The 27,659-nt window shown below is 38.3% G+C and overlaps 4 protein-coding genes across 8 annotated transcripts in view; 1 reads left to right on the top strand and 3 right to left on the bottom strand.

The window, feature by feature from the left end:
• LOC136694496 (kelch-like protein 29) overlaps nt 1-7,512 on the bottom strand; it is a 106,680-nt gene extending 99,168 nt beyond the window's left edge. Inside the window, exon 1 of one of the 2 annotated variants that reach the window (XM_066668124.1) lies at nt 7,392-7,512. The gene's annotated coding sequence lies outside the window, so the exon portion shown is untranslated. Of the gene's footprint in view, nt 1-3,759; nt 3,913-7,391 lie in introns of those variants that run through there. The other variant, XM_066668115.1, reaches the window with a different exon arrangement.
• On the bottom strand, nt 6,023-8,090 carry LOC136694532 (tribbles homolog 2-like). Of its 2 annotated transcripts, none has more exons than XM_066668180.1 (3): nt 7,938-8,090; nt 7,392-7,684; nt 6,023-6,987 (listed from the first exon to the last, which is right to left on the bottom strand). In XM_066668180.1, the coding sequence occupies exons 1-3, from the start codon at nt 8,073-8,075 to the stop codon at nt 6,546-6,548; spliced, it is 873 nt and encodes a 290-aa protein (XP_066524277.1). In that variant the 5' UTR covers nt 8,076-8,090; the 3' UTR covers nt 6,023-6,545. The 2 variants fall into 2 exon arrangements, with proteins under 2 accessions (XP_066524277.1, XP_066524286.1); XM_066668189.1 differs by lacking the exon at nt 7,938-8,090 and adding an exon at nt 7,833-7,917.
• Nucleotides 7,957-27,196, top strand: mcm8 (minichromosome maintenance 8 homologous recombination repair factor). 3 transcript variants are annotated; one of them, XM_066668146.1, is made up of 20 exons: nt 7,957-8,094; nt 9,831-9,976; nt 18,580-18,790; nt 19,203-19,295; nt 19,453-19,535; nt 19,611-19,760; nt 19,866-19,969; nt 20,129-20,327; nt 21,189-21,274; nt 23,532-23,680; nt 24,213-24,411; nt 24,557-24,587; nt 24,858-24,998; nt 25,148-25,289; nt 25,378-25,573; nt 25,689-25,908; nt 26,102-26,311; nt 26,402-26,478; nt 26,652-26,841; nt 26,927-27,196. In XM_066668146.1, exons 3-20 carry the CDS (start codon nt 18,589-18,591, stop codon nt 27,017-27,019), a joined length of 2,565 nt encoding a protein of 854 aa, XP_066524243.1. In that variant the 5' UTR covers nt 7,957-8,094; nt 9,831-9,976; nt 18,580-18,588; the 3' UTR covers nt 27,020-27,196. The 3 variants fall into 3 exon arrangements, with proteins under 3 accessions (XP_066524243.1, XP_066524251.1, XP_066524234.1); XM_066668154.1 differs by lacking the exons at nt 7,957-8,094; nt 9,831-9,976 and adding an exon at nt 16,705-16,837; XM_066668137.1 differs by lacking the exons at nt 7,957-8,094; nt 9,831-9,976 and adding an exon at nt 17,915-18,052.
• On the bottom strand, nt 8,319-16,545 carry napba (N-ethylmaleimide-sensitive factor attachment protein, beta a). Its single transcript, XM_066668168.1, has 11 exons — nt 16,300-16,545; nt 15,852-15,931; nt 15,638-15,754; nt 15,183-15,229; nt 14,993-15,070; nt 11,185-11,240; nt 10,540-10,624; nt 10,348-10,452; nt 10,190-10,258; nt 10,054-10,104; nt 8,319-9,923 (listed from the first exon to the last, which is right to left on the bottom strand). Exons 1-11 carry the CDS (start codon nt 16,395-16,397, stop codon nt 9,822-9,824), a joined length of 888 nt encoding a protein of 295 aa, XP_066524265.1. The 5' UTR covers nt 16,398-16,545; the 3' UTR covers nt 8,319-9,821.
• Nucleotides 27,197-27,659: the final 463 nt, after the last annotated feature.

Below are 27,659 nucleotides of genomic sequence, written 5' to 3'. Positions count from 1 at the left end.
CTCCTAAGGTTCAAATGCAGATGTGTAATGACTGACGGAATCAGATGATGGAGCAGTGTATAAGGCCCTGTAATACCATGGTGTAATGATATGATTACACGCCGACCTCCGAAAACAAACAATTACAAAGTGGTGAACTTATTATACTGATATATTATTATATAACTGTTCTAGGACTGGTAATTAATCACATGGTAATATCTTCAACAGGTTTACTTTAACTGCTGCCATGTCAAAATCTATTGATCCATTTTGTCATTTCTTACTGTGGGGAGCAGCCATGGCCTTGAAGTTAAAGAAGCGAGCTTGAGGCCGGAGGGTTGCCGGTTCAGTTCCCAGGGCCGGCAAGGAAAAATTCATTCATGGCTAAAGTGCCCTTGAGCAAGGCACCTAACCCCCAAACTGTTACCCAGGCACTGAGGTGGTTGGCAGCCCCCTGCCCTGGTTGTGTATGTGTGTTCACTGCCCCTTCTTCTTTTTTTTCTTTTATTCTTGATGTCATTCAGCACCAACTACTCTTTATTTAATATGAGGAAAATAAAAGTAGACAGGTAGTGTCGCAGTCACACAGCTCCAGGGACCTGGAGGTTGTGGGTTCAAGTCCAGCTCCAAGTGACCATGAGGAGTCTGGTGTGTTCTCCCTGTGTCTGCATGGGTTTCCTCTGGGTGCTCCGATATCCTCCCATGGTCCAAAAACACATGTTTGTATGTGGATTGGCGACTCAAAATTGTCCATAGGTGTGAGTGTGTGTGGCCCTGTGAAGGACTGTTGCCCCCTCCAAGGTGTGTTCCTGCCTTGTGCCCAGAGATTCCGGGTAGGCTCCAGACCCACCACGACCCTGAACTGGATAAGCGGTTACGGACAATGAATGAAGGAAGGTGCCAACATCCTCAATATAATAAAGAATACCAGGCTATACAACACATGCAACATTGATGTCATATGGTAATTTGAACATACAGTCACTGCATTGTAACCAAAAGTCTTGCAGTTTCAGCAGATGATTTGTAAAGATATCTAAGGTAACTATGGTGGCACTGTGCTTCACACTGTGAACTCATGTTTTATTTGATGTTTGTACAGCTGTTCCTGGGGGTCTGAGCTCATTAAGTGCTGAGTAAAAGCTGAAGTGCTTCCATGGTCAGTGTGGGAGCCAACGCTGATCTACAACATGTCCAGAAGAAGAAAGAAAAAATAATAACTCTACAGGTTACCAAAGGCATGGTGGCAGAATTAAAAGAGTACACATGTGCCATTACAGAAAGATGGGTCTGGTGCTTCGCCAGAAGCATTGCATTGCAGGAACACACCCTGAATCGGGGCAGCTATCCATCTCAGGGTCCATCACACACACCTGGTCACTCACACATTCACGTCTGTGAACAAATTCATTCACTCATGCAGTCACTCAAACACTAACAACTTGAAATGCCCGTATTACTCCTCACAGACAGTAACCCAAAGAGAGGACTGAACCCCAGGAGCTCAGGACCCTGGAGCTGTGTGACAGTGACATTTCCTGCGATTCCATGCTCTCCAATAAATCATGCATTTTATGATTACAATTTGTTACAATTTTGTTACAGAAATTATACATAATACACTGGCATAAATCTACCTTCAATTGAAGGACATTTTCCTTCTCCTGTTGAGCTACCAAACAGAGACATGTTGTTATGACACTGATAATGTGCTTCAGCTTGCAGTGATATTATAAGCTACATGTCAGAAGCTGCATGCACTTCTCACATGTCACTGAGTGCTGTTTTAATCTTTATGGCTTTAGTAATAACCTTCAAGTCATATATCTTCTGAGTCCTGAAAAGCTTTTTTAAATGTAACTGTGATTAATGCGATTATTATCTACAATTGTTCCATGTATAAATTTAGGAAACAACTTGTTTTGCTAGACTTTTTTGTGAAAATCCCACATGTAGTGCTAATGCAACAGATGGCTTGACTTTCAACAACCGAGAAAACATTTCACTTCATTTCAACTGTGAAGGAAGTGTAAAAACAATCACCAAACTCTGTCACATTCAGCAGAATACTGTGATGAACTATAAAATGCCAACTGAGGCAAGTATGTTGTGGCTGCCACACACTGATGCATGCGAATATCAATGTAGTCCATAATGAAGTGACATGTTTCATGCAGATTTATCCCTGGGTCTGTGAAAGGTTCCAATGCAGATTGTAAATAGCGCCTTCCTACAGCAGATGAATCAATAAAAAGGAACCTTAAAATGATCCCTGTTAGAGATCAGCAGACAGACAATAATCTTCATTTTAGAGCTGACTTCCCTGAATCCCTTATCAATAATTTACCACTACATTAAATCATTATTGTGTGTATAATAGAGAAAATGGGGCAAACATTAACTTGTGCATGACAATTACACATAGAAAAAAAGGTGCCAAGCAGGGTTCTTTCGGGCAGTGCCATACAAAAGACTACTTCTGTTTCCCTCGAGCCGTGTGCTCAGAGGAGACTGAAGAATTGGAGAAACTTTTTCACAATGTAAATTTTGTACAACAATTTTAAGTTTCTTTGTGGAAACTTTGCATTTGGTGATGGTTCTTCAAGCCTTGAAATAGTTCTCAAGACTTTTGGAAACATTTTTACCAAAGAACCAACCTCTGAAAGGTCTTCTATTGCAGCATTCATAACTTTATTTTTAAAATTGTAACACACACTGCAGACTGCTTTAGCAACAAAGGTTTTGAGACCCCAACTGTCCCCATTCAGCACGGAGGTAGATTTATGTTGAGGGCACGAGTTAACCCTTTAACCCCAGTCATGCATCTTACTGCTTAGAAAACTACATTCATCTCAGATTGTCTCGAATGCAATGGCAGAATGTGAAGTATGATCTAAAGATATTACCATTTCATGAAGCACAAACACAGTAAACTAAAGATACTAAGATTAACCAAAAATAAAATGGAAATTAAAAATTAGCACACATGAATAAACAAAATAAGACAATAAAACTAAAGCAGTGATAAGTTATATAGTTCCATTTTCACCTTCTGGATTCCTCTGGCACTCTCGGGGGATTCTGAAACACTTGTGTATTATCCTTTGATGAACAGTAGAAACAGTTTTTAAATAGAACATACATTTGAAAGATAAATTTGGACAATCTATATTGTTCACTACATAATAATACACACGTGTCACAGCTGTCTTAAACGTATGTTTAGTATCTTGTGGTAAAGTAGTAGCTGTTGAAATATTGGAGTCTTGTAAAAAATATCTATAAACTATTTAAAGATGCATTGCCATCAAATATCGTATTCGGATCTTCCCTGTGTATAACCTGCAAAAATATAGAGATGAAGACAATATGAAGGCTCTGAAAATACGCAACCTGCAAGTGCAACAAAAGTTGGGGCCAAAATATCTAACCGTAATGGAAGACTCGTTATTAAAGCCAAATGTTATTATGGTCGCCATTGCACTAATCTGCAAACAACCGTTCAGCTGCTTAGTCACTGAGTGCAAAGTTCTTTATTTGGCATGTGGGTTCCAGCGAACTCTCCAAAGCTGATGAAGTGGATGAGAGTGATTTGAGCTCCAGCTCTAAACAGAGCTCTCTCTCTCTCTCTCACACACACACACAGAGTGCTGAGGGCGGTAATAAACAAATCCGCTGCTGTAGCGCTCCTCTCCGCTCTCAGCACTACTGCCGTGATGTAAACACTGGGCTACAGTCAATAAGCCATGCATTTAAGCGTCTATTCTCTCCTCTTACCTGTGTTATCCGCTGCTTCTCCAGTCTCCTCGTTTCCTCTCACGTCTCTTTAATCTCTGCACTCCCTCAGTCACACGGACCGCTTCTGTTTCATTGTGGATACAACACTCAGCTCCGCTCTGCTTCCAGCGCGGCCACAGGCACAAAGACTCGCCAACAAACCTCGCTCACCGTTTGGCAATCACCCGAGAACTGAGCGGAGCACTGAGCGGATCAAGCGCCCCCCTCCCGCACACAGCGCTCCGCGCAAGACAACACGGCACGCCTACCGCAGGACACTCCCACGGCCGGACGACAAGACACGCCCACCGCGTTCATTTCCAGCATGACTAGAGACCCCGCCTATTGCAGGACACGCCCACAGTAGATAATACTACAGGGCATGCCCAGGGAGACACTCAAAGAGACAAGTCACGGCCACGGGACAGGGCACCCTCAAGACACTCTTGCTGTAACAATACAGGACAAGCCCACTGCTGGACACACCCACTTTCAGTTATAGGGACACGCCCACCACGATACTTTGATTACAAGACACTTCCATTGCAAGATTACAAGACTTCCTACTACCTATCGAGGTACTCTGTAGCACCGCAAAAATACAGGACACGTCCATTTCAGGGTACTCCCACTGCCAATAACTCCCATAACAGGGCGTGCACAGCAAGACAACAACACTGTCAACCTGCAGGATACCCCATTTGCAAAACATCCCCATTGCAAGTACACAGGACATGCCCACTGAGATACTTCTTCTGCTAGGCTCCACCCTAATAGTAATACATGATGTGTCAACTATAAGACACTATTTTCTTATCCATTTACAAACAGTTCATGAATCTCCATGCGTCCCATAACCAGTACCACAAAATCATATAAAAGCCTTGGCAAAAATCAGTAAAAGTGAAATGTCCCTCGCGTCTTAGCTTTTAGCACATGGGCGATTCGAAAAATGTACATAGATTAAATTATTAGGACACATTTTTAAAAGTTTTGCTGACCTTGCTACTTTTTAAAGTGTAGATCTAGCAAAATAAAATTGACACACCCTCTATTTTTTAATTGCAAGATATTCTCATTTGTAAAGACTGCAGGATAATCCCATATAATACACATATTATGTATAAAGACTGCAGCACGTGTCCACTAGCAGGTGCAGCCTCCCCTAACACAGGTTACTCCCATGAAAAAGACTACAGAACACAAACCTAGAAAAGGACATTCTTATAAAGACCAGACCCATCACATGTTGCACCATCACAATTAACCACATAATACTGTGTAATGAGAGTGCCAGTTAACAGCAGCACATCTTGTATGAAATATATAAAAGTTTCAAAGAAATACAACACATTTTATATCAGTTTACTTCCATTTAAACGCTGTATTAGAGCTGAAAGCATAGAAAAAGAGAAAAAAACTCGGTTACTAAAGTTAGCTAAGGTAACACGTCAGGTTTGTTAAACCTAAAAGACTTACTGCTTTCCTCTGTGTTTATTTCAGTACTGTCATATGACTTTCCGTAGATTCAATGTGGGTTTAATTTAAAACAGTAATGCCCAAATGGCGCTGGGTCTCAGATGTAGTGACACGCGAACCGCGTTTAGTGAATTTTAGATTTGTAAATGTGCGTGAGTTGAAATGGCTCAGACATGATAAACATGGCATAATCTGGATTCTTACACCTCACTGAAGTGACACAAGCAAGTGACATGGCAGAGCAGTGCAATGGTTCTCAAAATGTCTACACCACAACGGTCAAGTCTGCATTACAGATCAGAAGTTAAATCGACTAATTTACAAAAAGAAAACAGCTCAAGGGTTCACCTAATAGTGTTCTCTACGCTGTTTATCAGAGCGGCACAGAGGCACGATGTCTTCAAACAGCATGGTGCATCACGCATTGACATTTGTGGCTGGTGAACTGTGTTAATTATAACTGTAGAGTACTGTTTTTATGACATGGTGTTATGCTCTTTATACCGGCTTTAAAACTGACTATATCTTTACATGGGACATTTGTCACTGTATAGTTGTATACATTATAAAATGATACATTAATTAAAATGAAAGTTATTCCAGCTAAATTCTCTTTTCACTTAGAGGTTAAAAAACCGCAAACTAAAAATATACTGGTTCTAAAAGCTAGTTACCAAGATAAAAGGCGCAGGAGCTTTCAATTGCATTTCTTTTTGAATAAAAGACAAACGGTTTTACAAACTTCAACGGTCATGTATCTGGGTGGGTCTTGTTGTGGGCGTGTCTTATTGTCGGTTAACGAGCCCGAGGCAAATAGTTTTCAGTCCCACAGCCCCCTCTAGCGCCACATCAAACCACACGAAAACAACACAGAAGGAACACTTTGACCAGCCACACAGGCACGAAACCTCAACAAATAACAAAAAAGTACAAATAAGACAGCGGGCAGTCTTGTCTAAACTATTATTTATGCCCTCAGTTCCCACAAAAGAATGTGTACCTGGATAACCAGTTAAAGATTTTCTTACAGGAGTGGAATTGATGGTTTTATTTTTAAAGTGTGAGGGCCATCTAGTGGTCATGGCACCTTGGACAAAACTTAAAAAAAAAGTTTTAAATAAGTTTAAAAATAGCACCCTACATTTGCAATTATCTCCAATGACTAAGGGTAGAAAATTACAAGGATTTGCCAAAGGGTTTTAAAAATAAATATATAAAACCTCTCAATTCCTTTCAGATTCCCATGCAGCCAATTACTGACTGCTGTAAGCCCACTTTCACAGATTGAGATCAGTTGACAGTGCTATTTAGCAACAGAACTGTGGAACAATTTGATCATCATCTTGGTAGGAGATAGTCCTCCACACTTTCTGAGAGTCATGAAAGGAAAGCCAGGGATGGTCCAGAATTTCTGGAGCTGTGAGGCGTTCTGAAGGGTCCACTCGAAAGATATTCTGTATTAGACACTTGGCTTTAGGAGACAGAAACTCTGGAAGTATAAAATCACACCTCTGGATTTTACAGAAAAGAATATTGGATTCTAGGTCCCTAAAAGGATAATGTCCAACAAGGATAGTGTATAACATAACTCCAAGACTCCATACGTCTGCTGCTTTCCCTGAGTGCTTGACCTCAGTTTGTAGGCCCTCTGGACTGATATAGAAATGACAGTCATGTCTACCATATACACAGTCATCTCCTTTTTCTATTATATATGCATCCTCAAAGTTGGAGAGTGTCAGATGTGTCCTAATAAATAAATGAATGAATAAATGCACTGAAGTATATTCACAGATGCAGTTTGTGTTAAACTAAAAATGTACATTACAAGAAATAAACAAAAAGGCTAAATTTTAGCTACATATATTCAAATAAATACATTCATAATACTAAAAATACTTATATAAATAAACATCAATATACAGCACTGAAAACACGACTGATAAGTCAGGTGGCAGTAATTTGAACATTTCTAAGTATGCCTTAAATGATTTAATTTCTAATAATGATAAAATAAATAAACCTAAAAATAAATAAACCCTCTAAATAAGGAAAATGTAAAAGGCCATATTTATATGCTCTTCGAATTTGCTCAACTCTGAAATTCATATTTTCTGAATGATTTTACAAACAAAACAAAACAGATTCCTCACCTCTCTTGATTTTTAAAGACAAATTTTCTTAATTTCAGGTCACGTAGAACAACATCATTACTGTGACAATGTGCTACAGTAGACACCATCTGATAAAAGAGTTGTGAAGCTTCTCCTTCATCTAAGCCTTTGCAGGTCCGGACATACGTGTGCATGTTTCCATAACTCTGGCCAAAGAACACATAGACCATCACACCCTCAATGACACTGTCACTGAAGTGACTCAGATTTGGGTGGACAGGTAGCTGATGGTAGACGGCCACAGACCGCAAATATCTAGAGATGGAAAATACCTCAAAAGGAGAAATAAAGAAGGGTGCTGAAAATGACAAAAACAAACAAAAAGAAAAATATTCCTTGCACAATAAGTTTGCAATATTAGCTGGAATAGAAAAATAAAATATCAAATTCAAACAAATAAATGAATGTAAACTAATTTACTGTTTTTGGCACCAGAAATATTGAGCTTCTAATCCAGTTTTGCACACGACCACGAAAGAAAGCGGTTACCGAACCGTTGCTCTTAGGCTCGGGTTTTCCCTTTACCTTACACTGGAGCTGCTGGCCGCTGTGAACGTTAGCGGCCCTGAAAACGTTTTTTCCTACGCTCTGTAACAGCACATTATTCCCAACTCTTATACCTTTTATGTTACTCAGTGGCTGTGTACAGTAAAGACAAGACATAGCGGTGTCAAAACAAGAGGTAAATAACCCTGAATTTAAACAGTAACTTGGCTGAGAGAAATAACAGGTAACATTAGCTGTAGCCGTTAGCTTCTTAAACAGCTCTCCGTCGAACACTAACATTAAATAAAAAAAACGCCGTTTTCTAAAAATAACAAAACGAAACAAACACTAGATCAATTACAGATGTAATATCTAATGATAAGCAAAATAAAGTCCGGACAACGAATTTAACATTTCGTTATTATTTATTGGGTATCACACAACAAAACACATTTAATACAAGTTGCAGTATCCCAGTAAGAGATCACTATGTGTTTATTTCCCATTTATGTGTTCCCTGACGTCCACAGGACACTACATGCTTCAGGTGTGACTATGAGAATAAAGATACTGTCAGTAGAACCAAATTTAACGCAAAGTCCAAAATATCAATATAACTCAAAAGCGAAAATCAATACCTTTATTGGATGACCAAAACGATAGGCCTAACTGACAGCAGTTTTTCAAGAAGGTGAAGAACACAATAACTAGACATGGGCAATAATAAAATAGCAACATAAAACACAATCTAACAAACAAAACCACACACACACACACCATTCACTGGGTTAGAAACACCTATCTACACTCATAGTCCATTTTATCAGCTCCAACGACCTTACAGGAACTTTGTAGATCTACAGTTACACACACTAGTTCATCTGTATGTCCTCTATACTTTCATCAGTGGACACAGGACTCTGTTATCTGGATACTGCCCATGGACACTGAGGGCTTTAAAAAAATTCCAGGAGCTCTGCTGTGTCTGATCTACCCGTAACAGTGAAACACACACTAACACATCACCACCACGTTAGTGTCACTGCAGCACTGAGAATGATCCACCACCCAAATCATATTTTCTCTGTGGTGATCCTACGGGATCCTGGGTATTGAAGGGTAAGGTGAAATGGGGTTATGAAAGTACGCAGAGAAATGGATGGACTACAGTCTGTAATTTTAGATTTGCAAAGTGCTCCTGTATGTTCTGTGGAGCTGATAAAATGTACAATGAATGTAGATACAAGGTGAATGTTCCTAATCCAGTGATTGTTCTGTGTGTGTGTGTGTATGTGATGAGCCAGAGACACTTGCAATGAGATAACGTATAATATTCTACTCTTGACAGACAGAATGAGCATGTAAAACAGGCAACATATGAGACAAAATGACACAATAATGGCAAAACACATAAAAAGCAATACAAATTATCAGCTGAAAATGTATTAAATCTTATATGATCTCAAAATAAATTGCACAATCATGAGGCCACATTCTTAAACACGAATATCTACCATGCAAGACAATGCCAGCGACAACATTAAGGTGAACATTATAGAGATGTAAGCTCTGTTGGTTTTCTCTTTTTTTTCATGCCACACACCAAGTGAAGAGTTTGACCAAAGAATGTGGTTAAGATTAATTAAACGTTGAGTTAAAGGGATAGAGGACAACACCAGCCAATAAATAGAACTTTGAAGGATAACCTCTGTGATATTGACAATATTGACACAGTTTGTAACTCAGGTATCCTGAATACCAGTCTTAATACAGAATTATCTACCACTGAACTGGCAAATAGGAAAAAGACTGGCATCGGGGCACATGTCTGAGCTAGCATTACTAAAGAAGTGTTCAACCAGATTGTCACACAAGAACAATAAGTATGGGGTGGGGGGTGTGTTCCACAGTGTTAATTTCATCTCACTTCAGGTCACCACCATCTCCCTGGATCGTTTTCTTGATACGCAGCAGCATAGTGGTCTGCCACTGGTCCAGGCGAGAGATAGAGTCAAACTCCTTTACCTGAAATGGAGGCAGAGGGCAGATAATTTATCACTCAAAATACAAATCGCAAAGTAAGTAAACTTTGAAATGTTCCTATGACTATAAATGTTCAACATTACAGACATCCAGACTTGAAAGGAAAACTTACAGCCTCAGTGAATGCTTCACTGTTTTGCTCCTCATGCGCTTCAAGTAGTTTCTAAACAAAGAAAAATGGACAAAACACTTTACAGAGCAAAACTTGCTTATTAGTTAAAAAAAGTAATTAAAAAAGTTAATCTTACCTTTAAAAGTTTACATTCTCTAGAGTCTGAAAATGCTGGAAACATACTCTCATACTTCTCTATGGCAAGCTGTAAGTATATATTTGTATGTGAAGCATGTGTTAAAAAACATTACAGGTCCAAATGTGTTAGACCACTTCAGTTGAGAAGACACTAACCTTTGCATTTAGTTCATCCACAATGAAGTGGCACAGTGAAGCTTTCCAGAAGTACTCTTTTGCATTGTATTTCAGTAATGGGTTATCCATTGTACTGGTTGCAACCTGGTTAGAGATTAAATGTATATTTGTACTGTATATAATTTAATATGCCTTTCAAAGTTAAAATCAGTGCAAAACTGAATCACAAACCTGCTCAAAGATTTCAATTGCTTTTGGATACTGCTCCAGCTGTGCGCAATAAAACCCAACTTTCAGAAGACATTTGTTAGCAGAGCTGTAAGAAAATAAAACAATTCTTTGCAGAGTTCTTGAAGCTTAATGATTATTTAGAAAAATACATTTATAACATTATGTACTGAGACATGTCATACAAACTTAAACTAACCTATGTCTTCCTGCTATAATATGTTTAGGTAGCTAAAGAGACAGGCCTAAAAAATATATTGTGTAAAATGTTTAATGATGAAGAAAAGTAAAAATTAATGGCAGTCTGAAACTTTACTTTTCTACAGTTGCTGCTGGGGATATGTTGATTATTTTCAGTTTTAAAAGGCTAAGAAGCTATTTAACCTGGCATTAAGCTAATTCAGGGTTTGTAATATGAACAAAAAAAAAATTGAAATCTAAAATAAACAATATTGTTTGCCACAAAGTTCATACACACTACATTAAATAAGATACAATTACTGTATCTTGTTACAGTGTTAGAGCGGGGGTGTGGGTATACGGAGCAGCTACAATCAATGTAGAGGTTAAAAAATAAATTAAAACAAAATTATAAAGCTTGTCACAAAGATCACATGCAGTGTATTTAATAAGATAATAAAGTAATACCTGTTTGATTCCTCTCCTTTGTAATAATCAGCTGCCTGTTCATAATGAGCAATAGCCTGAAGCCGAACACCACAGAGAGTTAGTATTGTGACGTTTTTAATTTCCCTGTGTAGCAAGATAGCCTGGCTTAAACTAGAATGTTAAGACAAAAATGGCTCTATTTTAATAATGGTAAGACATGGAATGAATTATTAATCATCTTTATATTGAAATCACAATTTCAAAGAGTGCAATTACAATGCAAGTTACAATGTTAATTATATTGTACATCATTCATCTGTATCTGGAGTTAATAAACTAGCATTCTGAAACATTATAGAGGATTTAACACCTCAATCATGAAAAAACTGTGTGTGTTGTGGAAAATAACTTCTGGAGCCTAATATTTATTTATTTATTTAGGATTTCCTTAAAAACTGATGCATTGATGCATACAGTAAAAATGACATGTAAGTAAGCCTGGGCAATATTAATAAAAATATTATTACAATAATTTGTTCTATGTAGATAAATCATTAATCTGATATAAAATGTTGTAATACTCTAGTACATTTAAATGAAATCCTTCTAAAATGATTGAAAAGTGAATACACCAATTGTTTTTAATATAAATTATTTAATTATAATTATTTAAAATATTTAAATATTTATCAAAACAGAATGTACATGCATAATATGTAAATGAATAAAATCCACAACAAAATATAACACTAGACCTATGTAAACTAGTTTTTGATGATCCTGCCCAGGTAATGAAAAAGAAGGCTACCGAGAAAAACTTTCAAAACTTTGAAAAGCTCTATCATTCTTACATCACGTCACAGCAGTTCAGTCTACATGCTAGAGTTAACTGTATGAACACATGCTGAGTCATTTTATGGAACATTTCAGTAACAAATAAACAGATATCATTTCAAAGTGGTCTGTCGGAAGAATGTAAAATGATATGTATGACTTTGTTGATGTTGTAGTTGTTAGCAGATACTACAACTCTTTTTATACTGAGATCACAATCACCCCACTGTTCTCAATTTTGTTAGTTGCAAATATTTAAATGATATTATTTACTGTGTAGCATTGTAGGTAGCCTCTGCATAATATGAGGTGTAATTTTTTAATAGCTCACTTACAGCTTGTAGACTAAAGCTCCAAACAGATCACCTCACTTTTGACAAGCACACAAGTAATCCACACTTTATTCACCACAAATCAATGTACAGCACTATACTTGGTCAGTACAGTGCATGTTCTGATAAGAACTGCCCAACTGGTGAGCTGACCACCGTGTTATCCACAGTTCCCACTCAGTCTGTTCAAGAGGCAACGGAATTCTATGTGAGCGGCTGTTTGCGTGTCACTCGGTCCATTATTAAGGGATCTGGCAGGCTATTTAAGAGTCAATGTGGGAGCACACATGGGGTGTGTTCATAAAGCCAAATGCTGCATATTCATTATGTGCTGGTCCTGGTGGGTCATATTTAATGCATTTAATTGAAACTATCAGATGTTCTATCAAAAACTTTTTATAGCATTACGGATAGCATATCTACGGTGATACATATTGCAAATGTTTTAGCGCCCAGGCCTACGTGTAAGTATAAACTCTGAATTTCATATTGGATAATCAAGGTTTATGTATAGAGGCTTATTATATATAAGCTTGAGAAGCAAATCTCTTTCGAAGTAGCATTATGTCAGTCATCTTGAGCATGAAATGAGACAAAATGGCACAATAATGGCAGAATACAAAAAAGGAATTACAAATTATCAACAGAAGCTGAAAATTTATAAAGGCACTAGTCGCCCCGGGGTGACACAGCTGCCAAGTAAAGGTTTTGACAGAATAGTCCATATATGTCAATAAAACATAAAACACAATACTAGGAAATATGAAATATTTCATGTTTTTTTTTATCTTATTCAAAAAGAGATTGTTTTTGGCTCCAATATAGACTTTATATCAGTTTAGAAACGTGTATTAATATAATTGTGAAACATTTACACTGGTGTGCATTACGAAGTGGCATTACATCAGGAGAAGTGTTACCTTACACCTCACACCTTATAAAGGTGTCGGTGTTCCCAGGCCATCCCCTTAGCTTATACTGCTTCATAATAAATGTACATACTGCTAAACCATAACTTTTGGGATATGGTGTATGTAAATATAAGAATTCAACTGATATTACAATTGTGATGGTTAAATTGACCTTGCATGAGAACATGTTTCTTGTGATGATCTAATGCTAAAAATATTTACAGTTTGAATCATAATATTAATTTCTTTATAGCCATCTCAGATTGCTCAACAATTTCAGTACCAGTTGGGTGCATACACTTTAGATTTTATATCATTAAAATTCTCTACAGAAAAGTCTTTTTAATGTAAAAATGTGGTTATTTTGCATTTTGATTTTAACACAGGGTTCTAAACATAGGAAATGGTTTCAATGCATCTTTTTAGAATCATTGCATCTTGATTAATGAATGGAAATAGCTTCCATGTCAAAGTCAATTAACATTCACTAACTGTTACATTCACTAAAATACGTCCACCACCCTTGGAAAAAATTATGGAATCACCACACTTGCAAATGTTTTTTTTTTTTTTTTTGTAGCAAATAAACAACTTTAATATATGAAATTCAGCGCATATATTGGTTGTTACCAGTTTTATAACAATAGGTTCTCTATGTGTCCAAGACACATTTCCTTTGGATCAATGAAGTTTAGCTTAAATTATTTGAATTAATCTGATTTAGAAAAGTCTAATACATAAACATAAGAAAACAAGGCTAAATCAGTGACGTTTCATGAATCTGCATTTGTCAAGAAGATGATGCTGGAAATTTTGTCTAGAAATTTTCTCCATCCCAGTCCTGAAGGGTCACTGTCCTGCGTATTTTAAAGATTCCTTTGCTACCAACACACCTGATGTAACTAATGAACTAATTAATAACTCCTTCCGAAGTTGTAGTGGGTGTGATGGAGTGAGGAGAATATTACAACATGCAGGGAAAAGACCCACCAAGACCAAGATTGAGAACCACTGATCTGCAAGAATGAAACAATCAAATACCACCCTCCTTTATGACTTGGGGGTGCATATCAATTCATTACCTCAATAATTACCTCAAATATTAGTGCACTGCCATACATCGTTATTTTGGACACTTCTCACTCTATGGATAGAAAATAGGTTTTGTGATGAAGCAGTTTTTCAGGATAATAATGCATTTGCCATAAAGCAAAGAGTATTAAAGCTTTTCTTCAGGAAAGGCATATCACCTCAGTGGCATGGCCAGCAGGGTCTAGATTTCAGTCCAATTTTCAGTTTATATTGGGAAAACAAAAACTGGTCCATGATAAGACTCCATCCTGCAAAGCTGATCTGTCAGCACTGGTGAGAGTTGGAGAAAGGTGGAAGCAGCTTGATGTAGAACACCACTTTTCATTATTGAAGTCCATTAAACAATTGGAGCCCAAGGGATGAGCAACAAAATACTGTGAACATAACTTGATTTAAATTGATTGATTCCATATTTTTTCCTCTACTTGATCTTGGAAAAAATATGCTACTAATTCAAATAATGTAAGGTTCAGCTATTAAACTACTTTTTTTGTGACGTACCTTTGATTTGTTTATTTGCTATTAAGTAAAAATGAGCTTGTAAGTGTGATAATTCCAGAAATGTATGGCAAATAAGGATCAAATTGATGTCTTAAATTAGAAATAAATGTTTTCTGTCATCAGACTAGAGCATCTGTCTATGTTTAGGTATTAAACACATTTACAAGTAAATCTCACCTTTTCAATATCCACTAGTTCAGACTCGTACACTTCTGCAATCGTCATATGGTGTTTGGCTGCAATTGTGAATCGTCCCTGTAAGATCAGAGTGAGACTTAAACAACACAAGCATAACAGGAAGGAAGAAGTTCTTTGTCATAAGTAGACGAGAGATTATCCTAACCACTTAATCCTGCTTTTGCCTTACCATGTCTGTATAAATGTCGATGGCTGCATTTAAGCAGTTGATAGCCTCTATTTGGTGCATTAAGAAAAAAATAGATTAAATTGTTAGTGACGAGTAAAACTGAGTTAGGGCATTTGAAACAGGGAGCCATAAAACAGCACAATTCAGATTTTTACTGATTGCCAACTAATACAAGTTATTTCTGGAGTATCAGTACTTACATTGATTTTTGGAATAAAAACAGATATTTTCACATCCATATATACAAGTGGTGCAGAGATATATTTCACTGATTGCACTAATAATGATTTTATAGATGACGAACCATTAATTTCCAGATGTTTCTGCCTGAGGCTAAAACATTTGAATGTTTTATAGTAGCCCATGGTACATGTACACTCAGTCAGGAGCCATAATGGAAGATTAAATAAAATTTTCAGCTGTCATTTACATTACATAGTATAGATTATTTTCACCTTGGGGATCCGCCTTCTTGTAAGCATTGCCAGCATCAACAAAGCTGGTGGCAGCATCCAGCTTGTTTTGCATTTGCATATGAAGCCTTGCAGCCTGACAGAAAGCATTGCCTGCAGCTAGATGACAAAAATAATGGACACCACCAGGGTAGAAGAACATGACAACCAATAATTTATTTTTATGGATGTACAGATTCTGTTATTCATATCTTACCACTCCAGTTCTTGGCCATTTTGAACATGTTGGCAGCTCTTGCATACATCTCACATGCATCTTCTACCTTGTGGTTGCCTCTGCAAAAAAAAAATCACAAACTGTGTTATAAAAAAAGATGACTGTGTCATGCACTGGATTATGCTGTCAACTGATACGCCATACAGTAGTTGGACACTGCTGTATTGTTTATACATGGCAAACATGGCCATATGACATTGAGAGATATGTATGCAAAGCTCCACAGGGACATGGTGTTGTTTTTAAGGCACCACAGATTGTTAAATTTTACGAACATAGACGATGCATTATCTGGAAAGAGATCAAATGCGGGCAAAGCCACGTTCGTAGCCAAACAACCGGTTTAAATGCCAGATCACTAACACCGTCGTCACCGTCTTCATTATCGCAGTATGAATTTTAGCATCACGGCTAACCAGCAGCTCACCCGAACATCCCTCCGAGAAAGGACCCTGATGACTTGACTTTTTTGTCTGCTTCAGCCATCAGCTGCATGGCCTCTTTTTCTTTGCCGGAGTTGTCCATGTCTGTTTCTGTCTCTCTGCGTTTCCGGACGGAGCGTTATCGTGTAAATGACTCGACCCAAAATGAATCTAGATGATGATGATGTCCGTCCCTGCTGCTGTGGTGCTGAAGAAAGCTCGACGCGTTATTTCGTCTACCCGTATTCCGACAAACCCAGCCTCTTCTTAGCAATGATTGGCTGTTAGGTCAAGGGCACTGCAGAGTCTTGTGGTACAAATGGCTAAACTATTATACACTGGTAGTGCAGGAGGAGCTAGGATTGTCTGAAAACGGGTAGAAAAACAACACAAGCTTGTCGTCGTGAGTGCCTGTTGACATGCGCCACCTTTCGATTATACGGGGTAATGGGCTTGAACTGAAAGGCAACTTTACAGAGACGGTTATACCCGAACTGGCGTCCCCTCCAGGGTGTGTTCCCGCCTTGCGCCCGATGATTCCAGGTAGGCTCTGGACCCCCCGCGACCCTGAACTGGATAAGGGTTACAGATAATGAATGGATGGATGGATGGTTATACCCGAATAAGATCTGAGGGTAACAGTACTGATACCAAGCCATTAAGTGCTTCCTGTGCACATATGGGAAATTGTAAATATTAATATTAAAACAAGCTTTTGGATCAAATAAAATGCCACATGTCTTTGTAGCCCTGTTTAGTATCACTAGAGTACAAACCGGGTTCAAATTTCAGTGTTTTGAAATAAATATTCAACCAAATGTAGAATGAAAATGTAAATGTGGATTTGAATTTTGAGCTTAAGCTGGCATGTATTAATGGGATTTAAATGTAAACGTAGGAATACATTGCCATTTTGTATTTTTCATTTTAATGTTGCTAAGTAGTACTGTTATTCTTCCACAGAACAGAGCTCAGTAGCGGTGCTAATGCAAAAGAAAAGCATATTCTATTATTATGTGAATATCATTTTAATTATTTTTGAGTATAATCAAATGAAACACGTTACTTTAAATAAAAATATGAATTATAGAAAAATAACTTTGCATAAGACACATTCGTTTTAACTTTACTGATACACTTCCATATACTCCCACACACATGGAGCCTGTTGAAAAGCAGTATAATTTTTAGGGTAAAAATACACACAATATGAATGAGCAGGGTGTAATTTGAATAGTGTCACCAGAATATCTGTATATCATTCTAATTTCTCCAAAAGGAGAATGTACATTGGATTATATTAAAGAGTATATTACATTGGAGTGTAGATATTTGTAGCATTTTTTAAAATACTCAAACATAAGGGAATAAAAATATATTTACTAAATTAGTATAGCCTTTCAACATGTCAAAACATATCAAGCGGTACAAAATAAAGCAACCCGTATTAAGCATGAAGCAAAAAAAACAAAACAAGTAATGTTGTATGCAGTTCACATTTTGACTTTTTTCCCTATTTTTTCAAAACGGCATATCGAAATATCGCGAGAGTGTCAGTTTTTTTGTTGGAAAGAATTGGATTCTACACACTACGCATGCGCGTTTAAGCCCAAGGCGGCAACATTTGACGGTATAAGATTTTGTCACAACACCGGCGCCAAAATAAACTCGTGTAACGAAGATCAGTGACAGATACAGGACCGTAGGTCAGCAACGCTTCACTAATGATTACTTCAGGGGAGGACCTTTGTTAGTGTGGTATGTAGACATTCAGTCTTCGAACTAGTTTTAGCCCTGAATAGTTCCGTTTTATCAACCTGTTAGTGTTGTCTTCTTTTTGCCTTCTCTACCTAAATCTACTATTTTGTAGATCATTGTTTGTGTTTATGATTATGGGATACGAGTGTGAATGTTTTCTGTGTCCCGCTTCGTTGTCTATGATTGAACTCAAGTAACGTTAGTAATTACACCCATGTCCTGTTGACATCAGTGCGTTTCTCTGAAGAGGCTGTGGTTCAGCTGGTTAATTAACTCCGCTGTACAGAGCATATTATATTTCTTTAAAACTGATACATACATTTAACGTAGACTCGGGCTATAATATATATTTATAGGCCTATAAATTGCCTGGACCCCAATTTATTTATCACAATTTATTTGTCATTTAAAATACTGTTCTGATTTTACCAGAGATATTTTTGTTACAGCTCTAATCCTATCACATATCTTAAACCCTACATGTATTAAGTGTTTTTCTTTTCACTGTCATTTTCTTTTTCTAACAGCTGCTAAACATGAATGAACAGGGAGCTGCAAGAAGTTCTTGGAGGGGCAGAGTTGGTTCTGGCTCATGGAGGGGTGGAAAAGGCTCTGATCGTGGGGGAAGGGGTGGATGGCGAGGAGGAGGAGGTTGGAATGGAGGACAAAGTAGAGGCTGGAGAGGTCGTCCATGGGGAAGAGGAGGGAGCAGCCGTTTACCTGAAAACACACAACATGGTGAAGATTTGGCATCAAATTAGCTATGTATTTTAAACTGATATTGTGTAAACATGAAACGTGAATGTGTGTATATTGTCATCTGCATTCAACCCATCCATAGCAGTGAACACACATGTACACACTAGTGCACTCAGGCACAGCTGTAGGTGTTTCTCAGAAGCACTTCAGTCATAGATTGAGGGAGGAGATGGCACTGCTACACTCCCCCAGCCCCAGTTTCCCTGCAAGTTATGGGGGTCATACAAGTGAATTTCCTATCCCAAGCCCAATTTTCTAACAATTAAGCCATGACTTCTCCCAATTGTTAGTTTACGTTTAGTAAATTTAGCTTGGACAAGCACTACTTTCATTTTTCCCCTTGTGTGATAAGGTATAGCTGCTGTCATCAGTCATTCTTTTCCTTGGACAGGTGCAGAGTTTGCTTCACCAATTCATCGTGTAACACAAGCCACACTTGATATATCATGTCCCTACAAGGGATGGAGGCTCTACTTCTCTGAAGGTTTATATGTTTGGTTATTTCATTTTGTTTAGTCTTTAATTTTTCCTAGACCCATATGGAATATAAACTTACTGTAAAAATAATTTCTTTTTAAAACGTTTTATTTCTATACATACTTGAATCTGGTAAATGTTTTAATCTTTGTTGTTTTTTTAAGGTTTCGTTGAATCAGCACCTTATGTTGAGAAGATAAAGGCATTTGAGCAATACTTCACATCACAAATTGATCTATATGATAAGGTACTGTCATAAACAGTCTTCTTATTTTGATTATGCCTAAAAAGAGGTAATAGAGAACTGTTTATTTCTTGTTAGGATGAAATTGAAAGAAAAGGGAGCATTCTGGTCGACTACAGAGACCTACTCTTGAACAAACAGATTTCTATGGCTCTTCCTAATCTTGCTCGTGAGCTCAGAGAAATGCCTGAAAAGACACTCGACTGCTTGGGTTTAGCCATTCATCAGGTGGGTTTAAGCATCATTACTAATCATTAGCAAAAAACACAGTAGACAAATGTCAGCAATAGTTTTTAATAAACATAAAGCTATAGACCCTCCCCTTCACTACAGGTTCTGACAAAGGATCTGGAAAGGCATGCTGATGAACTAAAAGTCCAAGAGGGGCTTCCTACAGATGCTACACCTATTATCAACATACCTCACATAAGTGCTAGGTAGTTTTTATTTTTCTGCTCTGACGGTTGCTTTAATTTTATTCTCTGTGCAGAGTATGTATTACATAAAATGGAAACAGCAATAGTACAAATATAATATGCAGTTTAAAAATGCATATGAGTGCTTTATGACCAAACCTAATTATTTTGTTCCTCCAGGATCTATAACTATGAGCCTCTGACCCCACTGAAGTTGCTCAGAGCCAATTTATATGGCAAATTTGTGGCTATTCGGGGGACAGTGGTGAGAGTGAGCAACATTAAACCGCTCTGCATTAAGATGGCTTTTATCTGTAACAGCTGTGGTGAGACTCAGAGTTTGCCTCTGCCTGATGGGAAATACACCACACCCACTAAGGTAAAATAAGAACACATGTTCTGCTGTTGCTTCTAGTGGACATAAATGTTAGACTATTCAATTAATCATGAAAGTTTTGATAACTGATTAGTAAATTAGGACAGAAAATGAAATGCCAATTAACTTTTCTACCATGACTTGTTCTCATAAATCTCATGACTAAACTAAAATAAAGAAATATATATCTCTACCAGGGGACACTGTAAAATGTATGCCTTGACACAGGTTCTAATCTGTTTAGCTAAAATAAACAGAAATCTGGCTAGTTCAAGTTTGCCAGTTAATAGCTGTGCAGAGCTCCACATAATTCCTCTCTCTCTCCTTGACCTGGAGCCATCATAGAGTGTATTTTCTAGTCCCTGAGATATCTCGCCAGTTATAATTAGGAACTGTTAGATGAATCCAATTTACAAGATTTACCTATTTTCTGACACTTTAAACTACAGGGCTTTAAGCTATAGAGGCTGGGTTGATTATTACCTAATTCTACACAGTTTATGAAAATAAAGAGCGCACAACCTTTCACATTCATACTGTAAACATATCATGCAAATCACTGTGACATAAAAGAAGTCTTATTTAAGGAAAATATTCAGCGACAGAAATACTTTAATGTAAATGAAAATATACTGCAAGTTATATAAAATTTGTTTATCCCTAAGATTTGCCATGTTTGAATACATACTTATCTGAAAGAAAGGCTCCTTGTTATCACTGGAGTTGAAATTACAACTTAGTTTGTCACTACATATTTTATTTTCAGGTGTTAATTCAGACTTTCCACAGGTCTGTTGCAAGTATTTATTGGGGAGCAGTGACAAATGGTTGTTGTCTGAGTAATTTAGTTACTATTTTCTGCAGTGTCTGCAAAGAGAATGCCGTAGCCGAACCTTCACCCCCAGCAGATGTTCACCACTAACTTTCACAGCTGACTGGCAGACAATAAAGTAAGATATTTGTTCAAGTAATATTAGATGCTCCATTCCAAATGGTACTGTTATTTCTTGTCCATCCATTATCCACCGCTTATCCGGATCCGGGTCGCGGGGGAAGCAGTCGGAGCAAAGAAACCCAGACCTCCCTCTCCCCAGCCACCGACGCCAGCTCCTCCGGGGGTATACCGAGGCGTTCCCAGGCCAGTCGAGACATATAGTCTCTCCAGCGTGTTCTTGGTCTGCCCCAGGGCCTCCTCCCCGTTGGACATGCCCGGAACACCTCTCCAGGAAGGCGTCCAGGAGGCATCCGAACCAGATGCCCGAACCATCTCAACTGGCTCCTCTCGACGTGGAGGAGCAGCGGCTCCACTCCGAGTCTCTCCCGGATGTCCGAGCTCCTAACCCTGTCTCTAAGGGAGAGTCCAGACATCCTGCGGAGAAAACTCATTTCAGCCGCTTGTACCCGCGATCTCGTTCTTTCGGTCACTACCCAAAGCTCGTGACCATAGGTGAGGGTTGGGACGTAGATTGACCGGTAAATCGAGAGCTTTGCTTTTCTGCTCAGCTCTTTCTTCACCACAACGGACCGGTACAGAGCCCGCATTACTGCTGACGCTGCACCGATCCGCCTGTCAATCTCACGCTCCATCTTTCCCTCACTCGTGAACAAGACCCCGAGGTATTTAAACTCCTCCACTTGAGGCAGGATCTCACTTCCAACCTGGAGAGAGCACTCCACCCTTTTCCGACTGAGTACCATGGACTCGGACTTGGAGGTACTGATCCTCATCCCTACCGCTTCACACTCGGCTGCAAACTGGTCCAGCAAGAGCTGGAGGTCCCGGCTCGATGAAGCCAACAAGACCACATCATCTGCAAAAAGCAGACATGGGATCCTGAGACCACCAAACCGGACACCCTCCGCCACTTGGCTACGCCGAGAAATTCTGTCCATAAAAATTGTGAACAGAACCGGTGACAACGGGCAGCCCTGACGGAGTCCAACTCCGACTGGAAACCAGTCGGACTTACTGCCAGCCATACGAACCAGACTCCTGCTCTGTTTGTACAGGGACTGGATAGCTCGTAACAAAGAGCCCAGTACCCCATACTCCCTGAGCACCCCCCACAGAATACCCCGAGGGACACGGTCGAATGCCTTCTCCAGATCCACAAAACACATGTAGACTGGTTGAGCAAACTCCCATGCACCCTCCAGGATCCTAGCGAGGGTAAAGAGCTGGTCCTGTGTTCCACGACCGGGGCGGAATCCGCATTGTTCCTCCTGGATCCGAGGTTCAACTATCGGTCGGACTCTCTTCTCCAGTACCCCCGCATAGACCTTACCGGGGAGGCTGAGGAGTGTGATCCCCCTATAGTTGGAACACACCCTCCGATCCCCCTTTTTAAAAAGGGGAACCACCACCCCAGTCTGCCAGTCCAGAGGCACTGCCCCCGATGTCCACGCGATGTTGCAAAGACGTGTCAACCAGGACAGCCCCACAACATCCAGAGCCTTGAGGAACCCGGGGTGAACCTCATCCACCCCCGGGGCCCTACCACCAAGGAGTTTCCCTACCACCTTGGCCACTTCAGCCCCAGTGATAGACGAGCCCCCCCCGGGGTCCCCAAGCTCTGCTTCCTCTGCGGAAGACGTGCCGGTGGGATTGAGAAGATCCTCGAAGTATTCCTTCCACCGTCTGGTGACGTCCCCAGTCGAGGTCAACAGTTCCCCACCCTATTATTTCTTGTCATGATTATGAAATACAAAGTGCTGTCATGTAGATTACATTACTTTTATGCTAAAATATGGATTAAATCTCATAATTAGCTCTCATCCTCTCTCACACTCTCTTTTTCTCTCTATCTCTCTCTCTTTTTTTCTCTCTTGCTTGCACATGTGCAAAAATAATTGCTTCATTACATAATCACATATTTATCTTTTACAAAGTTGTTGAAGCTGGAATATGGAGGTACCATGTTTGATGTTAGCCCTCTCCCTGAAACTTTTACTTAACAAATTGAGAGATTCCAATCCATATATAATAAATATTACTCTAAAATGTTATTATAAAGTTAATAAAAGAAACCCTGTTTGTCTAGCATACCACTGTACATCTTTTTTTGTTTTATCCCCCTTCCAAAAAACACAAGGAAATACTAGTATGTTAACTTGCGATTAATCATGATTAATGACAGTATGTCATTGTGATAAATTTTATTTAGTCGATTAGAGTGATGGAGCAGAGCTTCTCTCTCCATTTTTCAGGATTCAGGAGCTTATATCAGATGACCAGCGTGAATCAGGACGTATTCCTCGCACTATTGAGTGTGAACTCACTCAGGACCTAGTGGACAGTTGTGTTCCAGGAGACATGGTCACCATTACAGGAGTTATTAAAGTATCCAACGAGGAAGGTACCTTAATAATACAAGGGATATGCTTTTCTTTTTTAAACTTCAAATTAATCAAGTTCACATTTAAAAAGATGGAATTATGTTCTTAATGCAGTGCTTCCTGAGGGACCAAAGGTCACAATCTTGGTTTTGGGTCTAGTTCATTGTATATGACATACATACATACATATACATTTTATATATATATAATTGTGTGGTGTGTATCTATAGGAGCCCCTTTAAAATTAAATCTTAAGGAACTATCCCTTCAATTAAATAAATTCAGTAATAGAGATTTCTCTGGGTTGCTGGCATCAAATTCAAAATGGTAACAGTAAAATTTCCCAGTTTTAACATATGAAATATTTTCTTTGTTCTATTTTAAATTAACTGGATTTTTCCCAACTGGAAATTAAGTTAAATTTTATATCCATTTGCACATCAGTATTAGGATGTTCATCAGTACTATTGCACATTGTTTTCCATGTCATGCAACTTTGATTGGTGAATCACTTTCTGTAACCATTCAATTTAAGTTTTTGCCTTCTCTTAGGGAGTGCTCGAAGTAAAAAGGATAAGTGCATGTTCCTGTTGTATATTGATGCAAATTCTGTCAGTAACTCAAAAGGCCAAAAAAACAAATCTTCCTCCGAACCAGAAGGCCAGGAGGCATCAGTGGAATTTTCACTCAAAGACCTGTATGGTATCCAGGAGATTCAAGCACAAGAGGAGCTTTTCAAGTTAATTGTCAAGTGAGGAACTATTTGATTGACTTTTGCAGTAAATTGCATTTGTAGTGAGGAAAACATAAGTACTGTCAATACGTCTTATAGCCCCTTGTTCTAATTTTCATGCATACCTCTAAATATATGTTAAAACTTCAATATTTCTTTGCAGTTCTCTTTGTCCAGGCATCTTTGGCCATTTGGTGAGTTATCTCACTCACACACACTCTCTCACACACACACACACACACACACACACTAATAGAGTCAACACAGTGTATGTTGCGGTGGTAGGATTCGATCAGACGTAGCAGTGCTGCTGGAGTTTTTTAAGCAACTCATTGTCCACTCTGTTGCACACTATTGACCTACCTTGTTGGTCAAAACGTCTAGATGTAAAATCAGACATAGTAGCTCGTCTGTTGTTAATTCATATTCATAATTCATATCAATGTTGTGCTGTGTGTGTGTAGCTTGTTAAAGCAGGATTAGTTTTGGCTTTATTTGGAGGCTGCCAGAAGTATGTGGATGATAAGAACCGAATTCCCATAAGAGGAGATCCACATGTACTTGTTGTAGGAGATCCTGGACTGGGAAAAAGTCAGATGTTACAGGTATATATTTTTGGGCTGTGTTTTTTTTTTTTTTTTTTTTTTTTTTTTTTTTTTTTTTTTTTTTTAACTAGCAAGAACATTTATTGTAGGGATTCATTGTGGTTTGTTTATATACTGTAGTAATATCTTCTCCTTGCATGTTTTTGCAGGCTGTATGTAATGTTTCTCCACGTGGTATCTATGTCTGTGGCAACACTACCACCTCCTCAGGTCTGACTGTCTCTTTGTCCAGGGACAGCGGCTCTGGAGATTATGCGCTTGAAGCTGGTGCTTTGGTGTTAGCAGATCAAGGTATTTATACACCATTAAACAACACCGAGTGTTTTTTTTTTTTACTGGGTTGTTCATGCGGAGCGGAATTTTGTTTTTATCTTTCTAGGGATATGTTGCATTGATGAATTTGATAAGATGGGGAATCAACACCAAGCTTTGTTGGAAGCTATGGAACAGCAAAGCATAAGCTTAGCCAAAGCTGGCATTGTCTGCACTCTTCCAGCTCGTACATCAATCATTGCTGCTGCTAACCCAGTGGGAGGCCATTACAATAAGGCTAAGACTGTATCTGAGAATCTTAAGTGAGCATTGTTAATTAATTCTAACATGTTGTGTAACATAGCAACTTAATTCCCTCTAAAATCACTGAAATCATGCATATTTGGAAGTGCTGACAGGTTTCATGTCTCTGCACAGGATGGGTAGTGCATTACTATCCAGATTTGACCTGGTCTTCATCCTTCTGGACACTCCAAATGAAGACCATGACCATATGCTGTCAGAACATGTCATGGCTATGCGTTCTGGTAAAAAAAACACAGTTAGCAGTGCCACAGTCACCAGGAATTGCACCCAAGAAGCCAATATATCCATTCTGGAGATTCCATCAGACAAGCCTCTTTCGGACAGACTCAAAGTAATATACATGAACCAAATACATTTTGGGAAGATTACAAACAATAAGCAGTCATTTCTATATTTTTTCATTAGTGTATGGGAGTAATAAATTATCAATAAATTCTTTAAAATGATCAATATTCAATTTTAATTAGCATCAAGTAAAAAACAAAAATTTTATTTAATTTCATTAACATTTGTTTTACACTTAGGTGCTTCCTGGTGAGAATTTTGACCCAATTCCCCACCAGCTCCTGCGAAAGTATGTGGGTTATGCCCGGCACTATGTCCATCCCAATCTCTCAGCTGAAGCTGCACAGGTCATTCAGGACTTCTATCTGGAACTGCGCAAACAGAACCAATCGGCTGACAGCACCCCCATCACAACACGCCAGCTGGAGTCCCTCATTCGACTCACTGAGGTAACAGCTGGTTGGGTCATGTTATTTGGTCATTCTTAAATGTTTGAAATGTATTAATCCAGTTTTGCCGGATTTCTCTCTGTTTTTAAGGCAAGGGCACGTCTTGAACTTCGAGAGAAAGCTACACAAAGTGATGCAGAGGATGTGGTGGAGATTATGAAACACAGGTAACTCAGTTATTCCCCACCAGAGAATTGTATGTATCTGAATCTATAAACAACAACAACAAAAAAAAACAAACACACATATATTATCAAAACAAATGTTGATGCTCTGTATTGGTCACAATTGTGCAAATGTCATTCTTAGTAAAGTACTATTGTTTTGTTATTTTGGATAGTTTAACAGATACATATTCTGATGAATTTGGTCGGCTGGACTTTGACCGATCTCAGCTTGGGTCTGGAATGAGCAACAGATCAAAAGTCAAGAAATTTGTTGTGGCATTGAACCAAATTGCTGAGCGTACCCGCAAAACAATGTTTGACTTTCCAGAGCTGCGACAACTGGCCAAAGAACTCCAAATTCAGGTGACGAGTCTATATGTACATTGGTTATTACTTAACTCACATACATTACTTTCTTCTGTATTACTCATTCACACAGTGTTTACAGGTGGTTGACTTTGAGAGTTTCATCAGCGCACTCAATGAACAAGGATACCTGCTAAAAAAAGGACACAGATCTTATCAACTCCAGACCATTTAAATTAAAATGTTAGTGTTGTTTTTATCCACTGTTGTTTTTTGTGGATATCACTTCTGTGTTTTATTTCCTAAATTTAAATTTTCTTAAATAACTGTTTCATATTGAGAATATGTAAATAATTTATTGTACAGTATCTGCACACTAAGATTGCCTAGAATTTTCATGGAAATGAATGTGTAATTTCCTATAAATTTATTTTTAATAAACACTTTTTCACTCATTTTCTTAATGGTAATTAATTTTTTAAAAAAGGCACAGTATTAGTATAAGTTTTAGCCTTTTCCTACATTTTTCTTTTCTTTTTTTTTCCCACAATTTCAAACTTTGACATGTGAGGATTTTATATAAGGAGGAGTCTTGATATTCTAATCTATTTTTATTTATTTATTTTTTAAACTTTTTGCTTTAAAGCTTATTTATATAAATGATTTCTGGTCTAATTGACTGCACTTTTTTGCGATAGTCAGAAAATATTTTAAGCTGCAGTGCACTTTATAACTAAACTAAATTTTTTACTCTGAAATCATAGGTCTATGTAATCACATTGGTTTTTTGACAACTGTAAATATTACGTTTCGTATTACATAATTTATGATTACAGACAAATGGGACAATTCCTAAAAATGCAGAACAATAAAAT

The sequence above is a fragment of the Hoplias malabaricus genome, chromosome 1, assembly GCF_029633855.1.
Source record: "Hoplias malabaricus isolate fHopMal1 chromosome 1, fHopMal1.hap1, whole genome shotgun sequence".
Taxonomy (NCBI): domain Eukaryota; kingdom Metazoa; phylum Chordata; class Actinopteri; order Characiformes; family Erythrinidae; genus Hoplias; species Hoplias malabaricus.
The sequence above is the reverse complement of the archived record's forward strand: the minus strand, read 5'-3'. Positions and strand labels throughout refer to the sequence as shown.